At 36.9% G+C, this 23,138-nt stretch overlaps 1 protein-coding gene across 2 annotated transcripts in view; it reads right to left on the minus strand.

The window, feature by feature from the left end:
• Positions 1 to 23,138, minus strand: part of OSBPL10 (oxysterol binding protein like 10) — a 112,459-nt gene that overhangs the window by 58,768 nt on the left and 30,553 nt on the right. For both annotated transcript variants that reach the window (XM_059846822.1, XM_059846830.1), the window contains exons 2-4: positions 22,531 to 22,712; positions 20,751 to 20,830; positions 10,308 to 10,499 (exon numbers count right to left, since the gene is read on the minus strand). In XM_059846822.1, the coding sequence (XP_059702805.1) occupies positions 10,308 to 10,499; positions 20,751 to 20,830; positions 22,531 to 22,712 (454 nt within the window). The remainder of the gene's footprint in view (positions 1 to 10,307; positions 10,500 to 20,750; positions 20,831 to 22,530; positions 22,713 to 23,138) is intronic.

Raw genomic sequence — 23,138 nt, forward strand, 5'->3', positions numbered from 1 at the left:
AGTCTCTACGGAAGTCCGCTTCTTACACCTGGGAAGCAGAGAGACACCAGAGAGCTTCACAGCCCTTGCAACACAAATGGTTAGTAAAGAGGATCAGAGCAGTTCTGGCAGTATCCCTGAGAATGCCTCCAGAAATCTCAGCAAAAGAGCCCACCTATGTCAGGCCAAAACAAATTGACTACCTCCCTTTGCTACCTCCTTACCAGACATGACAACCTCAGACATAAGGTTAAATGCAGGCTTTCTGCATTCAATCTGTCCTCCACACCTGAGAAATTAACTACTGAATGACAGAAAGGCAACTGGGGCAGGGGTGAGGAAAAGACCTTGTGTCCATGCAGACAGACTAGGACAAAAAGTTCATTCAGATTTTGCCAGAGAATATTTAAGTAGACAGGCAATCTTGGATTTTCTAAACTAGAAGATGTTTTTTAATCTTAATCAATACTCTGATATATATTCAGCTTTCCATAAGTGGCTTCATTATACAGGAGGGAAAAAATGGGAGGGGAGGGAAGCTTTTCCTGTCATTCTCCCAAAATCTTTTTATGATTCTGGGAACACCTTCTTGCTACCTAAATCTGCAGGAGAACACTTCTTCCTCACAAAACAACATCAACTGCATGTGGTTTTCCCTGTGGAAGAGGAAGATTTACTAACAAACCAAAGTACTAAAACACTAGAGAAAAATAAAATTCCTCTGATTGTGCCAGCTGTCTAAGAATGTTTCATGGAATCACTCCACAAGTCTTAAGGTGAGAAGTGAAATCTTTTTAGAAAGAGCTGGCTGCCATAAAAAGTACATAAGTGAAAGCATGCAATTCAGACAAATTGTATCAGTGACCACTGCATTTTCCCCCACATCAGAGTAAGCTATTTTTCTGCAAAATGACTGATCAGTATCAACCTAGCACTGGTCACTTTGCCACAGGAGGGAGGTGTCAGGGCATCAGGGCCTGTTGCAGGAGACATGACAGTTTTCCTCTTTTGCCTGTTGTGTGAGAGCTTCCTGTGAATACTCCATGTATCTGGGTAACACATGACATTTTGTACAAAAACAACTAATAAGTGCTGTATTCCCTCACCATGATCCCTTTTCTTGAGTATTTTCTACTAACCATATCATTCTTAAATGGCAACTATTGAGACTTTGCTTTTACTGTCAAACACAACTCAATGGGACCAGAGAGTTGGGATCTCGAGGAAAAACCACAGAGAAGAGAAAAAGCAGTTCCCAAGGTTGTTTCCCCCACCTCAAGTTGCTTTCAGCAATCCAAAACCAAAAAATTAGAGAAGCAAAAGGAAGGAGTGCACAAATTCAAGTAAATCTTGGATGGCAGCTAGCTGAAATGTAGCCAAGCAGGAAGCACACTGTTTAATTTTAAACCACAGAATACAGCACTGAGAGCAGTTTATAAAAAGAACTTTGTGGGAATTTATTCTTATGCAATTTTACTATAGAAATTACCTCGCATAGTCATTATTTTTTGTCATTAAATGTTACTCATAGGCAGATGTTATTCCGTGGGCTCCCCTGAGTAGCAGTTTTCCTCATGCTTCAGAAGGATCATTTTGCTGAAGTTAACAGCTATAGCCCTGGTCTGGAAAGCATATTTTGGTTATCAGGAATTTAGGCTCATTTGTGAATTTCAAGCATTCCAAAGAGCTCCAAAAATGTTGCTGCTAGCCATTAGGTCAACATAAGCAATCACAGGAAAATTCTATCAGTTTACTGCAACGTAGGACACAATTGATAAAAGGTGGGCTTTGGACTTTGAGTGAAATTAATCTTCAGAAGAGAAAAGGCCACGCTGAACATAAATTACACATTTCAACATGAGTAGCTTCAAGGAGGCACAGGTTTCTGTCAGAACATCTGGTGCTGGGAAAAAGAACTCCAAATCTTTTAAAATTATTATTATTATAGTCTTAAATGCTACTTTAAAGCATATATCAGATTTGGGCAGATGTAGTTCAGGTTTGCTTGCTGGATGAGATGTTGCTAGCAACATCTCTCATCTTGTCTTACTGGCCATTTTTTAAAGCATACTGTCAGAAATCAGAATTGCAGCCAAGAAGCAGGTAAGCAGCTGCTGAAAAGCACCCTTGTAGCACAGTTTCCAAAGCATTCAACACCTGCAAGACAAGCATTACAGAAAGAAAATGCAGCAAAAGCTGTCAGAGATCAGGTCTTTGTTAAATACCTAAGAGTTACAGGGCTTACTATTCACATTTGTTGTAAACTTAAAATGTTTCCTGTGTTTCTGAGAGTAGCATTCAGTACTTTAGGTGCTGCACAAGGAGCTGAAGATTACAGTAAGCCCTCAATAAATGTGTACAATAATGTAAACTTAATGCTATGGTTAAAATATATGAGCCATTTCTATGCTCACTTTCTTCTTGAGGGCATTTATAGAAGTACATTCTGTACTTAGTACTTGAAACCTCGCTAGCCACCTAATATTACATTGTCATATATTACCACTGAGAACATTCAAAAATAACTTCTACTTAATTCAATAAAAATAGCATGCAAGTGTGGGTTAAAAAAATGGCCCATGTATCTTGGAAGCAGTAATTTGCATTACAGAGTTGGAGAAGGTGCCCCTTGTCACCCTTGTTCAGAGTTTGCCGGGAAAATCACTGCTGCATCAGCCAGCCACCCAGAAACCTGCACTGAAAACAAAACCGTGAGATATGATACCCTCATCCAAGAAAAGATTTACTGAATTATGTTATTTTTTCTTTACATTTTTATATTAATATTTTTATTTACAGCTTCATTTTCAAACTGAGAACTCTGATTTTAAACTGCAGTATTTGTCCTATAGTTGTGAAAGAAAACAACACTGTAATTTTCAAAAAATGCATGTGTGTGTATGATACACTATGCTGCTTTATATGTGCACATAAAACAGTTGAATTTTGTACATAAAGCAGAATTAAGTGGCAGTTTTGAAGATACACAGAAACTGGAGACTGAATTCCCTTCAAATGTAAGTTCTCTCAGGATCCCTTGGGAACCTACCATTTACTTGAAATGTAATTAAATGTTTTAACAACTGTAAAGAATAATCTTGGCTTCTCTGCAACTGCTTAAGAAAATGAATGCTGCAGCAATCTCTGAATGTAGTTATCATATGTATTGTATTATCCCTAATTTATTAATTGCCATTTATTAAATGACGGAAAATTATGATCTTTGCACATGCTCAATTACTGCTAAACTACAGGCTGAAAAAAAATTATGAAAAGAAGCCATGTTTGTATAATTCATATTTTTCAGCTTTGAAAGGGGGAGGACTGGTAGAAGGAAATATCAAAAATAATGAGCCCAGTTCATTCTTGACATAACCCATATGGACAAACAGTGTAATTTTAGTAGAACATTTGCTCTACGATTCCCATAGCAACCTTAATTCTCCCTGCCTGGGTATCTGGAACCCAGGATGACTCAACCTTCACATGAATACAAAATCAAATGCACAGAACAAAGTGTAGTTTAGGAAGATGCTACTTATATGCCCTCTTAGTGACCTCAAACATATTGCAAACACAAGGCAAAGGTTCAGAGATCAGAGAAGTATTCAGGTCATGTTTATGTAATGGTAACAGTTAGTTTATACTATTAGAATAATTTCCATCTCCTCATCCCCAAAGTGAGACAGCTAATGCTACTTACTGAATAATTTTTATAAGCACGTGTACATTCACTACTCTGGGAAGTACTAGACTGACACTGTCAGAGATTTAAGCATCCCATTTACTTCCCTAGGAGACATGTTTCTCTTGATCTTAGCAGGACTAACCTGAGATAGAATAAGCAAATACAGGAGAAGAGATGTTTATAGACAAGACAAACGGCTTCCAAAGAAAGTGCCACAGAAGGCACCAAATAACTGCATCTGTTCTACATGATCTCAATTCTGCTTCTCTCTCTGAGGAGATGAAGGGCAGGCAATCACACAAACATTGCTGTACAGCCAGAGGAACATTTCTGCATGCTCACACTGGTATATTCACACTGTTCAAATATAGGTTTCTAGAACAGGGGCCAACACCAATTCAGAAGAAAGTGCAGAGGTAACACCTGCAGCTGCCCCTTTTAGACCTCATGTAAGGTTTGAAACTGGTTTATACTGTTACAGATTTAATGCCTCTAAACAAATCATAATGGCTCCTGTAAAAACCCTGCTGGAAGCAACCCTTTTGGTATCAGTGAGCTCAGCTGCAACTGAGCTGTTAAATGTACCTGTAACACAAAATTGTATTACAACAGTCCTCCATTCAAAAAGTGTGTCTAAGCACAGTTAAACAGTAGCAGCTGTAGTATAACTTACACTACCATATTCTGTGCCAAATAAATGTGAATTTACTGAATTAAGTCTTAAAGCCTCATTCACTTTGTATTGACTTCAACAGACAAAACTGACACAAAGGTTTTCTGACGTTTTTTCTTCTGCTTCACTTTTCTTCATGCCAAGAAGTATCCATTGTTTTCTGAGAAACAGCTGGCTTTGGTTCGAGCTCTTTTCCAAGCACTTTTACATTACCTGTTTCAGCGTGGAGACATTCTTCTGGTTTTCCCACCCAGATAATTAAAGTGAAAATTTTCTGACAGTGAGTTTGCAGACAAATGGAAGTGTAATACATACAATCCATATAAAGTATAGATGCAGTGTTATGACAATGTAACCTCTTCAGTAACATATCTCATTCCTCTTCAGTAACATATCTCATTTTCTGATTAGCATCCATCTGTAGTTAAAGGCTACTTATCTTGTATATGTTATGATGTACTTGATAGAAGATGTATCTTGTAAATGTTATGATGTACTTGATAGAAGATGTATCTTGTATATGTTATGACGTACTTGATAGAAGATGATCAACAGGATGTGCCTTTACTAATTTCTTATGTATACTGGGGGGTCGGAGGAAGATATTTTAAATACAAGTTCAGGAAAAACTGAAGAGCTGTAACTAACAAAGGCTACTCCTCTGTGTACTCTCCCTTCCTTTTCCAAAATTGCCACTCATTGTATCACCATATTATTTCCTAAAATGAACAGAATACAGGGCACTTGGATTTCAAAACTGAAACAATATAAACACTTTCTACAGTATCTGTGAGAGATGAAATGCCCTTGGTCAGTCCAACTGAGAAATCTGTCTAGAGTGTATTTACTATACTGGTTTTGAAATGCAAGAAGACTAGTTAAAAGAATCAACCACAAACTGCCACAAAGAAAACATCACGAAGTACCTTTTTATACTAAAACGTATTTAGAAAGAAAAAAGGACATGATTTTAGATAACTAGTTTTATACCTGACTAGCAAATGCACAGCAACACAGACCTGAGCAGTGCTACTGTAGCTGCAGTCCACGGTTATCAGCTCTCCCCGAACAAAGCACCCACGTTACTAGGCCAGAAAGACTGAAGTTAGCACAGTTTAGCAGCCCATCCTACCTCCATACCTTAGGTGAATATGAGATCATTTTCATCTCCTAAAAGCAAATATTTGATTTATTACTCACGCAGACCTAAAGGTCATCTTTGTTAAAAAGCTAGCTCTCATCCTCCGGCACTCCAAAATCAAGGTGAGAACTGCCAGTGAAAGCAATGATCTAATATACAGCATTTCTCCCCACTTATACAAAACAATTTTACACAAAATTAGGCACATACTTTCAAAAACACTTAAATTGTTAAGAGGATTTTTAAATGGTCTTTGTGCATACTTCACACTGTCTAAGCATGATGTCCCATTCAAGGAGTTGAATCCATTTTTTTTCATGCACCCTTATTGCACAACCCCACTGAACCTCAACACTATGTCAAATATCTAGAGCTACAGCACTCTTTTTGCTAGGACTCACATTATTCCTTATTCACTGACCTTTCCAGATACATATTTTCAGAGAAAAAAAAAAAGAGGATAAAAAAATTGAAATAAAAAGCAAAGCCTGACTTTTTCAAAGCTGCAAAGTAAAATTTGTCATAGGTCAAAAACCATCAAGATTTCCCCCACTACCAGCTTTAAGCATTTGCTAGAAAGCTTTAACATCAACACACAGCTTAGTGTAGTCTTCACAAAAAGTTCACACCTGTGAAAGTCCTGCAAGTCTTAATGCTTTCCCAAGTGGTTAAAGTACCACATCTCCTTTGTCACCTACAATGCTGCCTGTGCAGCACCATAATTCTGTGACACAAGAAACATTTCTCCACACACAACAGCATCTTTTTTTGCCAACAGTAGCGAGTCATAGTTCCTAACTTTGCTATCCAAATATTACAGTGACCTGAAGACATTCATTTCTCACTTGAAAAATCCTCAAAAGTGTTTTAGAATAATCTCTTTTTCCAATAACTACATTAAATTGTAGTCTCACAAAATTTCTGTTAAACCTCACTCCATGAAGCCCTAGGTGCAAGTCCTAGATTTCCCCATATTGTAAGGAAGGAAGCAAAGAACTATCACTTAGCTACATAATTCCTGCAGGAATCAAATGGAAACTGTTTATATACGGAAAAGGACGTGCAAGAAGCAGTAGGACTGTCATCTTATCAAAAAGCAGTCCTTTCCAAGTTCTAGGACTGCCAACTGGCACACAAAAGAGATGTTACACTGGTAGAAGCCCTGTGAAATCTGGATCTCCCTGTACCAAATGTTCAGAAACCCATACTGATGACAAGTCAGGGTATCAAAAGTTGTATCAAACACATTTCAAAGTGATCAGAAAATCCTTAATTGGCTTTTTTAAATTGTGGGAAGAAATATTTATCTGGACTTCTTTTAGTTTAATTTCTCTATATGTCTGCAAATAATTAAAATCAATTACTACAAAATCTTCACACACTTGGTTCTTTAATAACAATTGTAACACTGGCAGAGGTTGTACAAGAGTCAGACTCTCTCAGCCAAAATAAACACCGTTCTGACCATTCTGTCACTATTACTTAGTTCAGTGACAGCTAAAATTTAATATGAAGTGTGATGTGGCTACTTGGCTTAACCTTCCAGTTGATTTTAACCACCTACAGTAAAGAAATCTGAAAGCGTAACTCTAATCATAAATTTCTAACAGGATAATAATATACACATTTTTAAAAACAGAATTAAATTTCAAGACCACAGAGAGTCAGTTTGCCATAAAATCATTTACTAAAAAATTAGCTCAAAGTAGGGCTTTAATGCTATGTTATGGTCCAAATAAAGAGGCAGGATCTCTAATAATTCTGCATGAAGTGCAACACGATGCAGACCATTTCTCACAAGTTAATGTACAGTTAATTTTAGTTTTGATGTAACATTCCATAAATCAGTGTGGACTGCACTATTAACACCAAGTTAATATAAGCAAAAATCTGATTTAAGCGATATTAAACAGAATAAAAAATTACATTATGATGAAAAGTAATGCGCTCCTGAGCTCCTTTTCCATTCAACACTATACAAAAGTAGGGCAAGTATTAAATCATAATTTTTTATAGCAGTCAAAAGCTTCATACTTATACTTAATATTAACTTAACAAAATTTGGAAAATAGGTGACATTCCAATTTCACAATGGAAACACTTATTACATGCGTCATTTTGCAGACCTAGACAGTTGTATCTACTACATTTATATGATTTTGCTTATCAGTTTGGTGCTAAATAGACCTCTTTGCTGCAATTAGTTTCATGCTAAAATTCTCTAGCCTATTAAAAATCAAACTAAATCAACCAGAACAAACCACAGAAGGAAACACTGTTGTTTATTTTTACTGTATTGTTTATTCTTATTATAAAGTGAAAAGTGGGGGAAAAGAACAATCAAGTTTACCAACTATCTTGCATTATATAAAATATAAGAGTATATTCTGCCCTATTTGCAACATGGAGATACACCTCACTTTTTTCCAGATAATATGGCCAGACCAAGAAAGTTCAGAATTGAGAAGCAATTTCAAGTTGCTTTCTCAGGAACATTGTCCCAGCTAGCAAATACCACCCGGGCCAAGTGAAGGATGCCCCTCTTTGCAGCATTCCTGTTTTTCAAAGATCTCACATACACCATGGTAGCACTACCATAGCATAACATTGTTGTGAAATTTAAAACACACATGCTTCCTCTCACTTTCCAGAAGCAGATCAACATTTCACATTGACTCAATTACTGTATTTATAAGGTGCAAAATTAGCTAATGCAGTCCTATTTACAGAACAATTTAAAAAAACTTATTTGCATGTCAAAGCTTCAATGGCATCATTCAATCAGGGGAACACTAACACTGATCTAAAATCCTTCTGCAGTCTCTTCCCTTCATCCAGATCGTACCAAACAAATTTCAAATAAAAAGTAAAAAAATTGGGCATTGAGGTAAGGATTAACTATCTCACTGTACTTTTAGCTCCTATTTTTCATTGTTTCAGATTAAAAAACAGGACTAGAACAGATTTAAGTTCACTTTTGTGAGGGGCTCTGGGCTTATCTCTTCATTGATAAATTTCATAAGGGAAGGTGGATCTAACAGTCACTGCTTGACTCATACATGGAACAAAGATATTTCCTGAAAACACAGGTATCACATACCCAAGTCTATTTCATTCACTCTGGAAAATGGAAGAGAAGGAAGTGCACAGAGCATATGGTTGAAATAAAATCTCCTTCCTTAATCTGGAAAAAACAGACTTATTCTTTCACAAGACAGAAACAACATCAGTTAAGCAGCCACTTTTTACACAAGACTGGGAAAGAGGGCAGAAGGTCTGATTTCTCCACTGTTATGCTGTTCTTTAGGAAGCAGCATACACACACAAAATATCCAACATGTAAAAAGGTAAACTTCACACATCGCCTTATGAAATTTGGTTATGCAGCATTCATCTTAGTACCATTTTCTCTCCCGGAAAAGCACTTCTTTCTTTCAGCCATTACTGTATCTTCAATGTCTGAGGAGGTTTTTTTCATTATTATTGCAGACCTCTAGAAGGTACCATGCACATCAAGCAAAACAAAATAATTACCTTCCACCATTACAGACTGAAGTTCTGCAATAGTTACCTTTTTTGGAACGACATCACATTGCAATGCACCACAAACAAGTGAGTCAGCAATTCACTGGCCTCTTCTGCATGGATGATACCTGACCTCTTACTCATTGTTTTACTATAGGTTAGTATTTATTTCTTCCAGGTGTATTCTTTGCAACTGATGGCTTTTTCTCTTCCCAACTTATTATGATCAGCACATACACTAATACTCTCTTTCAAATAGCTTTCAGCCTTACTCAGCTTCGTTTGACAAAATTGCAACCACTCCCATTGTTGATTTTATTAATAGGTTTAAGGTGCACTCTGGATTCAACCTATGAGAGCAAATACATTTAGCATGCTAGGAGCAACCTGGGGGAGATGATTGGTAGGAAAAGACAGGATATTTTTATAAAAATAGACAGATATATGTTTCCTCTAATGTAAAGAAAATGTGGGTGACATTCAGACAGCCAGTTCTTCATTTCTAATGTTTACTAGAAGAAAAACAAGCATTCCTCCTCAGGATGTACAATTTAAGCCTTCATTCAGAGCACATCCCAAGAATTTATTCAAATTCTTAACATGAAAGACAAAGAGAAAAAGAGTAAGAGATGAAAGATGAAAGTGTGTTCTGTGATCTGCCATACAATTTAAGCTTCAAACTCTGTACTATTTTTGTTGTCTGAAAGACAGAGTTAAATTGGTATAAGTTAAATTTCGTATACACTGGTACAAACAGTCTTTAAAAGAAACAAGCTCTCTTCTTTGGTTGTCATGCCTTCGATGCAGACAAACCATTTTTCCTCTGCAAGGTCAGCAATATGAACTTGACACAAAGTTAAGACTACAGCAGCATAGCAACAAACTGCTGAGTGTGGGGAGCTACGCCTTCATTCACGCTTTCATCAGACTTATTCAAGTAGCTTTTTCCAGCTATATTTAAATGCTTCAGGGCCCACTTTCCAATCTGAAAGGTATTGCTACACACAGCTTCAAAGAGATTTTCCCCCAGTCCTGCAACACCATTGCAAAGCCTGGGAGCTGTTGCCAATCCGCTTCACTTTCAAGCACATGCACGCACCAATTTTAACATCAGCATAAAAAAATCCGTATACACCTGACCTGAAGCTGAACCAGAACTAAAGCCCACCTCTTGCTCAGCAAGGGGATCAAAACAAAGCAGGAAGCAAAGAGAATCGTTAACTTGTCTGACTCAATTGCTTATTCTGAAGCAAAATAAGCACTTCCAAGCTATAGCAAAACAGCAGATGTTTCTCTCTTACCTCTCGGACTTCATGGAGTTGACCAGAGCGCTGGCTCTTCGCTCTTCGAGCAGCTGCAGGTGATTTGTGATGGGTGATGGTTACAACAGTTGGCCCACTTTGACTCATGTACTTCTGGCCACTGGGAGAAGCAGAATTAGTTGTCCCAGGCGGCAGCAGAGATGAGCTTCTACTTCGTGAGGATGAGATGCTCTAGAACAAGCAATAGGATAATGATATTAGCAACCTTTACGCAAGCAAAAAATTTACAATTCAGGCTATACATTTGTATTGTTCTACTCTTCTCACAAACCTAAATCTGGAGGTGTAACTGATTTATTCCTTCTGAACCATATGCATGGCTCGGGAGATGCTCTTAGAAACATTAGAGCTATTGCCTTTGTTTCTTGGCATGCCTGAAATTAGTCTTTGCAAATATCTTCACAAACTCTTACAAAATAATATGCTGCTTAGTTCTTACAATCCTAGTTTTTAGGAAAGCTTAGGAAAGATTTTGCAGACAGAACAACAACAATGCAAATACAAATATTTTTCATGAAACCATTGACCTACAATTCACCAAACTGGTGTGAACAGCTAGGAAGAAAAAAATCTTAACACTTTCATTTGATCAACAACTGAAACAGTGTAGTATTGTTCTCAACATCAGAGAAGGTTCAATTTTGGCAAGGCCAATCCACATACCAACTAAATATTAACATTTGAAACAAAATTTGTCTTAAAGAAAACAATGCATTTTGAAGTAAGCTTGGGATAAACCCAATACACCAAAAAAGGCCAGAAATAAATCTGCAATGGTATCTGCAGTATGAATACTTTTAACATACAACCTATAAAATCAGTTGGGACATTTGGTTTTTATCTAACCATCTGTCAGTGTTGCTATCTCAGTTTGCTCTCCAAAGACCTCAAACACAAGTTATCCTGGACATCTATAGTACACCAATTCTCAGTCAAGCTCAGATGGGCACCAGATCACCATGGCACATGATATATAAAAGTGCAATATAAAAAGTTGTTCCCTTCTACTTGAATCATTGATTACATCTATAAAAAAACTGAAACAGAGTAACTTTAACCACATGAAACACAACCCAATTCAGAGAGTAACATTAAGTAACACTTCAAGACAGTGAAGAAAATACACAGCCCCATGACTAAAACACCTTTCCACCTCTCCTTCAAAACCTGCACAGATAACAATGGCAACTTACAACATTGCTAGGACAGTCACCATCAACACGAGGTACTTCTCTTGAGCCTGCTACACAAAAGTATTCCTACACAAAAATATTCCTAGGGTATAATCTCTCTTTTTATACCTTCCATGTCACTTTTTGCAATTTTGTGATAATTTTCAAACCAACCAAGGTGAACATGTTCCAACTAGCACTGCAATTGAAGTCAGGCCTCATGTTACCACCACACTGACTGTAAAGGACAAGGCAGATTATTTGGCACTGCCAAGGAGGAGGAGTAAAACAAGTAACACAATCCCTTTGCCACTGCCACACAAAACTAGACTTTAGACTTTCTGAAGGTTTAAAAAATGGGTTATCGCATTGCCAGTGTGCAAAGTGCTGCTAATCTCATAGAAATAATTATTATTCCGTAGGTCTAGATTTAACATTTGCAAATGCTTCCAAGAATGATGGTCTGACTGTTTTTGAAATGAATATATTCTTTGCTACCATGGCCAATAAGATTACAATAAGAAGCATATTTTAAAAAAATATCCACCCTGCCTGATAAATCACAATTGCATTAAAACCGGATTTGACTCTAAGGCAAAAAAGCAGCACGAGGTGTAATTTGTCAGAAGGGCACAGAAGGTTGCCAGGTTTATAATTCATCTTCCATTTGAAAGAGCTTAGACCTAACTACAATTAAATAAAAGCCAGAGGAAAAGATATTTGGGAGAAAGAAGGGGATGAGGAAAACTGAATGTCCTTTTTCAAACATATATTCCACAGAAAAAGGGTGTTCTGAGTACATGAGTGGAATATACTTCACTAATGTTTGTTCTTCAAACTGACTAGTATCAGAATACCATCTAAACTAAATTTGGGGTGTAGAGGTAGAACAAGGTAAGTTTTTTTTCATTGAAAAATCAGCTTCTCTTTTAGGTTAATAAAAGTTGATTTTGTTTTAGAATGAAATCTTTCAAGATTCACCAACACTTTAGTACCATACTATCACAATAATAAAAATACATAGCTGCTACTTTCATATAGCTAAACAGATCCTAACAGATCAAACAAACAGTCTGTCTGCTGTTCAAACAACAGCCATGTAAAACAGAGTTTTCCCATTAGATTCACTTAAAAAAAAAATCTGTGAGAGGAAAAGTTTTGCTATGTTTTGATTTTCTTGAGAGAGAGCTACAGATCTGCATGTAAAAAAAGTTAACAAAACATATACGGAAAAATCCATGCATTGGTTCACACTGTGGGACCACAGTGCATTTAAGATGGCTTTTCCCAAGTTTTGTCAAGGTATGTAGCAGCTCACAGCAACTTCTGGTGAACAGTCATTTGGGGCATGGAGTTTGGGAATCAGTGGAGCAGGAGAGAAAAATAAGGAAAAACAGTCTATCTCTAGTTTCAATAGTGGGTGGTGCTCAAGGCTGTCCTGCTATAGGGACACTAGGTAAACCTAAGTCTCTACTTACACAAGCACACAGCCTGGCAAGGGCTGCCCATGGATCCACTGCCTGGGGTGCCTGACACTCAGATCTCTTGTAGGGCAAGGCATGGAACTTTGTGATCTCCAGGGAGAGACCACATCTGCCAGTGAGTCTCCTAGAGACCTCTGCTTCCCCTTGCAGCACAGAAGAGTCACCAGTCCTATAGAGCTCATCCAGTCAGAGAGACTGGCAATCTGGAATTCACACATACATGGTCTGTGCCAAGTATCAGAGCTAAATATATTGGTCCATGATCAGCTCCTAGAGGTCTATAAGCAAGCTCTCCTCACCTCTTTGTTTTCTGTCCCTTTACATCCTTCATCCATCTATAGTGACCCAACATTTCCAAACAACATGTTAGAAAATTCCACCAGCCCACAATACAAATACTGCCACACCTAAATTTGGTATTATTGTTTAGAGGGCATCTGTAACATACAAACTTTAATTGAGCTCAGCACCAGGACCTCCAGCTACCCATGAAACTAAATCTAAGCAAGGCTCCATGACAAACATAAAAATTTGCTACTTGAAACTTGCAAAATCAGTCACAGCCAGTATGCAAGTGAATGTCTGCAGGAGGCAGTTTTTGGAACCACTCAAAACCTTTTCAAGTGGGACTCCCCTCCTCCACTGTCACAGAGGACAGCAGCAGAGCACTGTGCCTGCTGCATTCAAGAAAATGGGGGAAGCATCCAATTCCTTCTGACAGCTTCTTCCTGTCAGTGCCAGAAGAAGACTCTCCAGGAACTGCACACTCAGCCCCTCAGGCACTTTTGAATTTTACAGTACATTGTCAACACCTATGTCCCAGCCAAATACTTTGACTCTTCTTTTGCAGAATTTCTTGAGATTCAACACTGGGAATGACAAGCATTCTTGTGCATTGACACACAGCTGCGCAAAAATCCAAATTTTCCATTTCTGTTAAAATGTGAAGTTTTCCACTGCTAAAAGCACTCTAATTATAAATCATACTACAACAGCCATTTAAGTCACTCTCACAAGAAATCAAAGCAATGACAGTAACTGATGGGCCTTTACGCCTAAGCCCCTGCTCTTCCCCCAGCACTGCTCGTGTGACTGATCTGCCCCTCTAATTATTATCATATCTCATTTTTTTTGGTCTCGCTGCTTTCTGGCTCACAACTAAATAAATAAAAAGAGAGTGAAAAGTCTGATGAAAGAAAAATGTAAGCTCTTCAACATTAGCAATGCACAGTGCTAATAATGAGTCAAGAAATCCACAGGCTGAAGAATCCCAAAAGGACTGCAAATTTCCTTTCCTGAGGCTACACTCTACCATTGCACCAACATTTCACCTGCTAATAAAATGAAACCAATAAAAGAATAATAAAGAAGCTAATAAAAGATTAATTTGTAACTTGCATTCATATGGGTTTTATGACCTAAACCTAGCTAAAGTATGCTTAGCTAAAACAGATTTGGGTTAAGATTTTTATTTTAATAGCCCGTCCATCCCCAAGATAAAAAAGCAGTATAATGAATGCTTCCATTTGGATATCAAAAATCCTAACAATTAAAATAATGGAATTGCAGAACAGTAAGTTCAAACTATACTAATGTTTTCATGACTTATTCTCCCAGGAGATTGCCCTTCCTGTTCACAAAGAAGCTGAAGTGTTTTTCACCATTTACCAGAAGCAAACAATTTTGTTTATTTTGGAAAGTAAATGCAATTTTCCAGAGATCAATAAAATAATTTCTGAAGTGAATTGTCATATCTGCTTATGGTTGATAATCATCATTTTCACAGGCACTGTGCCACAGATGTTTTTCTCTGAATAATAATTACCAAAATGACACTCCTTTACTCCTCTGCACATATACAGCACAGAAAACCAATCCCTGCATGCAGCTTGAGAGTTATGGGAAGTCACACACTATCAGAAAGTAATTACAATTTTGAGACGCCACCATTCAGTGTTTTAATTCCCATCTACTTCTTTTCCAATGCATCCTAAGTAAACAAACACCGATAAAAGATAAACCTAGACACAGTTCTGCTTCATTTACATTATAATCATTCACAAATATTAAAATGCAAATGACAGAATCTACATAACATCCAAACCTCAGCACTACACAGGGACCAGCTTATGATGTTCTGCACACTCCTGTCAAGCACCACTCTACAGTACTAACTTTTCTGATAGAATATCATAGTGCTTCATCATCTTCAGTAAGGCAATATATGTCTTTTTTTTAAGCAAGAGACTATGATAATCATTCTATCATAAAATCTTTTCTTCATCAAGAATCATTTGAGCACGTTCAATCGTAAATTGATTTTCTTCCATTTCTGCAGAAAGATTTTAGAAGCAATGAACAACTCTTATTTTCATGAAGCTTCCAAAGGGAGGAAAAAACATATCAAACAGACAACTACCAACAGCCAAGCACTGCTTTCCTATCAGCCTCACTACTGTAAGGATTTCACTGCATGTTTTAATTAGAAATGCCATTCTTTAGTTGACTTCCATAGGTCAGGGATGAGAAGAGGAAGCAGACAAGCATACCAACTTGAAGCTCAGAAGGCAAAGCAATTTGATGTGCACAGAAGAACCAAAACAACACTGAAAAGGACTTGAAAATTTCACCAATTTGGCTTTATGAAAAGTTACCATGCAGATGTTAAAAATACTCAGCCAATGATCCACTTAAAAATGTAAAGGTACCTCTGTGGCCATTCATTACTAAAGCAAAAAGAAACCTGATAAAACCAAAGATCCATGATAGTCATTCTTCCAGCTGTGGAGAATAATTACACCTCTGCCTCATAACAATTTGACAGAAGTGTTAAGTTTGAGGCATTACTGCAAGTGCTGTTTCACATTATAGCCAAACTGCTACTGCAGTTGATACTTGACAGGAGCAGGTCTGGACTTTTTTTTCCGCCACCATTACTCCAGGGAGGTAAGCCAGTAGAGAACCAGAGTCAGAGGCACACATTCCTCAGAGACCTGGTCAGAGAGCTAAGCTCTTTTTAATAAGATGCCATTTTTTCTACTTTTGATGCCCAGGTTAATACAGAACTGAAAACATGACAAAACCCACACAAAAGGTGGCAGCAGAAGGAAGGGAATTGGATTGCAATTTACAGCTGCAAGGAATCAGCAAATCAGTTCAGCTTAAAGATGAATCCACACCATCCAATTTTAAGCAGCTAGCTCACTGTGGAACTCAAAACCAAAAAGCTAAAACAACGGAGAGTCTGTCTCCTTATTCTAACACAGACCTAAGCTGAAAGTTACCATCTGAGCACAGAAGTGACTTCACAAGATAAAGGTTCTGTTCCCTGTCACATTCCTGATACAGACACACTGAGATATACAAGGGTTATATGCAAATAAAGCAAACAGTCCACACAGTGGCATTAAGAGCTGGTTTAAAAACCTGTGTTTGTTTTTAGTAGTGCTTTTACAGCCACCATCATTAAACCGTCAAGAAAAAAGGAGGATGAAACAGAAGAACTAAAAAGATTGTGACAATTTCTGGATACAAAATTATTCTTGGAAGTTACCACAAAAATTATGCATAAGCCTACCCCTTCTTGAAAGCATTTATACCACTGAATGCAAATTTGATTAATGTTTTAATTAAAGCCTGTACAAAATATTCACTTAGAATAGTCTAAAAGAGCCAGCAATCCTATCCAGACACAGAAGATTTCTTCCAATACAGATGATTTGGCACTTATGGAGGTTGAACAATCTGTAATTAAGTGAAATGAGACTTGTATGGGAATATCAAGAACATTAAGACTATGTGACAGCACGGGAATTATTTGCCTGTGAACACTTCTTTTACTGCTTGTTTTTATCATTGCCATGTAAAATTTAATTAAAACAAAGTCAGAGACTTAGCTTGTGTTACATCCACTCATTAACTGTACCATTGGACCATTCATTAGGACACAACTAAATTTAGTGTTTAGTATACAACCTTTTCTTTCTTTTTTCAATCACTTCTCTATTTAATTTCCTCCACCACTCCAATCCCCATCTGAAGCTTTAAAAACAGTCATGACAGTAGCATTCTGAAGCAGGCAGTAGCTGAGAAAAAGAAAGGAAACTAATGCTGATCTAGATCCAGGGCAGCCAGAAGGAATGCTCTTCTCTGAGTATTTCACAGAAACAGTGACACAGCTTCAGCTTTGAAAAACATCCTCCAAATTATCGTGTTTTTCTACGAATTCCCTTCCAATAATATCTATTCAAGATTTTTAAAATGTGTTCTCTCTCCAGTATGAATAACCTGTCGCTAAGTTACTTTGCTGATATCCTTGGGAACCCTCCCACTGCTTGCCTGGTTATCCCATTATTGGCTTTTTTTCCACATTTAAACTATATCCCACTTGCATAACATAAAATATACCACTCACTGCATATTTTTCACTTCTACCTCATTCAAATGTATGACTCCTAAAGAATAGCTAGAAATTTCTGCATCTCAGTATTCCTATGAAAAAGGTGAATTTGAGTGGCAGAAGAAGCTGGGAGCAAACACTCAGACTCCAACTTTCCAGATGCTGTTCCCACCAGAGACAGAGCTTAGATTCTGTTCAAACTCCAGAAGCTCAGAACACACGAGTATCTGCCTGTTCATAACAGCATAATGAGAGACAGATCATTGGCAGCTCCCACTTGCTACAGAGTATAAAGTATACAGAGAGGGAGGAATAAAGAGATCCAACCTTGCTAACAGCAGAATAACAAATCACATCATGACAGTCCTATCAATGGTAGAGCTATTTTAACAAAACCCAAAAATACAGATTTTTGTGAAATCCTCAATTATGCAAAAGTAAGTCAAATACAAACCCATCTCTGTGTCATTACAGACCTTTCCTTGTAAATCCAGACCCTGAGGTGAAACAGTAAGGTGGCTAAAAATAGCAGAATGCTATTTTATACAAATTTAAAACACCTTAAAGAGCATGTTTCCACTCTATGCTAATAATCATTTAGTATAAAGTAACATCATCTACAAGAGAAGAAAAAAACCAATACAATGAAACAAAGCAGTTCTTGCTTCTCTTATCTCCTAGCAGGCAGTGAATATGAAGTAAGAAACTTTGAGGAAAAGAAAAAAAAAAAAAAGAAAAATAATATAAATGCCTTTTTTTTTTCTAGTTTCTGGAATTTCTGTGAAGAATTGCTACCCTGTAAATGATATCTCATCTCCAAAGTCTAATTATTGTAGCATTTGATTTGTATTGTAGCTTTTGATCCCTTCCTTTATAAAGAACAACAGAGAGAAATTTAAAATCTTACTTGTATATGAAATTCAAGTTCACACTATTTGCAATGCTAAAGCCAGGTAAAATATTCTTCTTAGTTAATACTCTAATACTAAGAAGATGATGGAAAAGGAAAAAAAGCATATTAAAAACAAGAGCTAAATCTTGTCACAAGAAAAGTTTCTAGGAACAGGTAAGCACAAAATTGCTTCAAGTACAGTCCACTTCTTGAATAAGAAGCAGAGTCATCAGTGGTGTCATTTGAAGCACATAAATTCTGGACATTTTATTTTCTGGACTGTTAAGTTTAAAAATTCAGAAGATAGATATTCTCTATTTGCTCTGTGGCTTACAAAAGTAGAGAACTTAAAGTGCTTCAGTAACAAACATTTCAAGTGAAAAGTGACCTAGGCTGATTTGAAACTCTGAACTAAGAAGTACACTTTTCTTCAGCATTTCTGTTTTATACTCAACAGATTCAAGCTAATTAAAACTATCTATTCCAGAAGACATCTATACTCCAACTTCCTATGCCAAGTTTCTGTAATTCACCAGTCTTAAAGAAAAATGCAAGAACCCCCTTCCTACTATCTGAAATAGTCTTGCATTTAGTTCCTCTGCTACATATGTCCACCACCCCTCAGTTAAGGAAATACTTTTATTTTCTTGCACAATGAGCTTAGGAACAAGGAGCAAACCACAGCATCGTTGGTCACTATGCAAGATTACAAGTAGTCCAGTGAGATGCTCCTCATTCTAAAGCCTTCCTGTTTCCAAAAGTTGTGCCTTAGACCTTCTGTGGCAGAAACTGGCTTTGTATTTACTAGCCTCCCACTCATTTAGTCAAGACTTTCTAATAAAATTTTGCTTTTGAAATGCTTTTCAAATCCCTAAACGCTTCTGGCATCCAAAGCATCCCAACATATTCTCCACTTTCTATTCATGTCCTTTTGGTGCTTTTTTTTTTGTTTTTTTTTGCTTTGTCTGTTTTCAACTCCTTTTCTTTGAGGCTTCCCATACCAATATTATTATTAACAGCTAAGCAAATACTTCCTATTCAGCCACTGCAGAGCACTTACTATGCTGATTTGCCCTTTCCATTCTCATCACCAGAAAAAAAAGACTACAATGAAGTCAAGTTTCATCACACAGAGTTCATCCTGTACAGAAAAATAACAAATATGATGGAAAGTACTTCATTATTCCCATTCCAATTTTTCATTTCAGAAGTGGAAGGGGACTGATAAAAGTATTCATTACAAATATTTGACAGAGATAGAACAATCTAAGTATAAGCCCTTCTTTTTCCTGATAATTTCTAAAATTTGGTTTGCTTTCTTTGGACCTCTACTAATTGCTGTTTACTTTCACTGTTGTAACACCAAGATTTTTCTCTTGACAGACTAATTAATTCAGAACTAAATATGCAGATACTACTCCTGTTGAAGGAGCTCAACATGGAAAGATAGTCTGAACAGAAATTACTACTAAGTGTGACAGTTTTTGCCTAAAGAGGAAATATGATCCCAACTTCAGTTCCACAAAGATCAGCTTCAACTAAATTACTGCTATTCTAAATGAGATTTTGCCATTAAAATAGAATAATTTATCACAAGCAGGAAAAGCATAAAAATAAAACCAGGATTAAAAAAAATATAATGAAAATTAATAAGAGTGCAGAAGCATAAGAATCAGTGTGCCATTGCACAAGTCTCCAATATCATATATACTGAACAGCAGTTTTACCACCTCATCACAGTTAAATTATAGATGCTAAACATCTAAATGCATTTAAGAAGTGACCAGAAAACATACTGAGGAATAATTCCTTGCTGGCAATTGAGTATAAAAAGTTGGCATCATTATCTGGCACAGGAGCTGCAAATCAACAGCAACTGTAAGAGTACCCTGATCAAGCAGAGTTGCACCTTTCTGAGTAGTACTGGGCCACATCTATATAAAAACTATATTGAATTCCAATGTGTAAGAATTTTAAAAGTACTGAAATAACCCTGCTACTTAATTCTCCTTCAAAAAGGGTTTTATTTGTACCTCAATTCATACAATTTTTACTTGGAGGTTGGAGATAGCCTCAACTCATCATTTTGCTATCTTTCAAGTCTACACAGTTGGTCTTTTTACCTGCTCAAAATATTTAGCTGTTTGAGGACAAAAATTGTGGACAATTAGTTCCAAAGAGAAGTAAATAACCTAACTCTTCATATGATGAGCTCTTTCCAATTTAGTAAAGAAGATGAAGACTGACTGAACTATGCACTTCACTAATTTGTCATAAACAAGAAAATGTTTAATTATTAGGATCCCCCAAACTGACTTATCCTGCTCCATTAGTGACAAATGACAACTTGCTACTTTTACTCAAAACCTTCTGAACATCAATCCACTAATTACTGCAGCCAATCATCCAGGCTATGCTGTTCTTCACCTACTCCACTTAAAACAAAATAGTTACTTCTCACTCTTAATTATTTACCTTAGAATCACTTTCCTTGTGATGTTTGGCACAGGATCGAAGCTGAGTTATCCAGTACTGTTTCTCCTTGGCATCAGCAGCTAGAACAGAAACAAGAAAATGCAGGCAATCACACATAAATCAATACTCTTTTGCACAAGAGGCGACAGAGCAGGGCAGAGGGGGAAAGATTAATTATTGATTAGGATGCAGTATAAATCCCAATTTATGCTACATAGATACACTTAAGTTTTTCAGTGCCACACATCTAAACCTATAGTTAAGATGCCAGTTGGAAGAAATAAGCTTATGAGTCTTCATAGTTATCTCTTCCACATGTTAGCAAAGGCAGAACTACCTACCTCGAGAAGACTTTTTTGTTCAGAATTTTTCACCCACTTTTGTTTTATTTGTCTGTCTTTGTGAAGGACACGCAGCATTTAAATCCATAAAAGCTCTACACTCAGCTTGTCAATCAGCTACCAGACAAGTTACCAGTTCCCAAGATACTTAAGTGCTTCTCTTTTAATGGAGTTCAACTAAATCTCTCTCTAAGCCCATGTCATTCACATGCAAATGAAAGACACAGGAATTTCCCCCAAACATCTTTAAAGACCAGCTTTAAAAATTATTGAAGAGTTTGACTGCTCTCAAATGGCTCCTGTGTAATACAGTAAGTCTTTTTAGGAGAGAGGCTTTTCTTTTTTTCTTAAACTACTGCAGGAATTATCATTAAGAATGGCAATACAGAGTTGATAATTTCAGTAAATATTTTTTTCTTACTTCCTCAGCTATTGAGTACCTTAATGGTTATTGATTTAGCATAAAAATTGTTTACTGATTTTAACCAAATTCACAGACATCATTAAATTAAAAGCAGCATATAATAAGCTTTTGATAATTTCAAGTGATTGGAAAAGCACAACGAAACAACAAGTGCTCATGATTTCTAGCTGTGCAACTTTCAAAGCATTTTAACAGAAATTCTCCCTGGTTGTTTCTGAATTCAGTTCTGTGTATGAAAGAGCAACACACTGTACCACAGGGGACTTCTGCACGCCCAGTCCTCCTGGACAACTTGTAAACTGTGGTCAGAATTAAACTAAGAATACTTCTGTTACACTGCATTATGTATCTTTTTTTTTAATAACAGTTTATTTTTTATAAACTAGTTTGATTTGGAAGCATCATGATCAAGCAACCATACTGAAAATACCTTAAAATCAGAACACTGCCATTTTTTTTCCTTTTTTGTAAATATTCCAAAGTAATGCCTATATACCCTGTCCTGTTTGTCTTATACTTGGGAACAAGGGAAGGGAAAATTTTATGTCACAGGAGCAATCAATTACTCCAAGACTGATAAGAACATAATATCTCAGCAGCCTCTCACTGGCATTTTTCCCTTCTCTGACCCATCATCAGATTCATTACTGCACATTATTTGCAGGATGGTGGCAGGGAAGAACAGTACTAGAAAACAAATGTTATGCTGTGAACAGCAATGAAAGCACCTTTTTCTTCCTTTGGAAGCAAATAAGATACAGCATTCAATGAAAATGTCACAGTAACAGATTACAGGAGCCACCTTGAGGTACCTTCCAGCCCTGAAAGTCTATACATTTTAAAGTCACATGTACTTAACTCCAGATTACTCCTCCATCGTGTTTTAAAATACACTGTGTAATAAAAGAGCTGTATAGCCACTACTTCCTGACAGCACAGGGAAATGAGAGAAGATATGCAGGAGTAGGAGTGGAAGAGAAGAACAATTCAGCAGGCACTGTGAGCAGCACTGTACCTCTTAACTTGTACATCTCTCCATTAGCAGAGTAGACCACCATCATGTGTGGCACTTCATCACTGGGCGATATTATAGCTCCAGCTAAAGACAAGGCTCCTCGTGGCTTTGGGCTCTGGTTTTTAGTTTGTTCATTCATGAAATACTGCAGAATCCCCGTCTCAAAGTCCAGCACAAAGTACCTGTTGAAAGAAATTACAAGCATACAGTATTTCATGCATTTACCCAACAAAGGGCACACATTGATCTTAAATCAAGATCATAAATATACAAAGGAGATTAAAGTAATTTTTGTAATTACAGTTTTATAAGGTACTGTAATTAGGCTTGGTTTTTCAGGGTTAGATGATCTATTCCTTTATACATAACACAAGCCATTTCATGATAAACCAACAACTGGGACTGAAAGATCATACAAACAAAAATAAACTAACTGGGTTGCCCAAGTGCACTAAATGAAAGTGAAGGCATTTTCAAAGTCGGTGTGTCAGCCTCAAGAGTTGAAAACATTTCTTTTTTTTCCACAAATAAGCCCATCTTTTACAATAGCACAGATCCTAAATGTCATTTCCCTCTGGATATCTATGCTACCACACAGAACAATTATT

The sequence above is a fragment of the Haemorhous mexicanus genome, chromosome 1 (genome assembly GCF_027477595.1).
Source record: "Haemorhous mexicanus isolate bHaeMex1 chromosome 1, bHaeMex1.pri, whole genome shotgun sequence".
NCBI lineage: Eukaryota > Metazoa > Chordata > Aves > Passeriformes > Fringillidae > Haemorhous > Haemorhous mexicanus.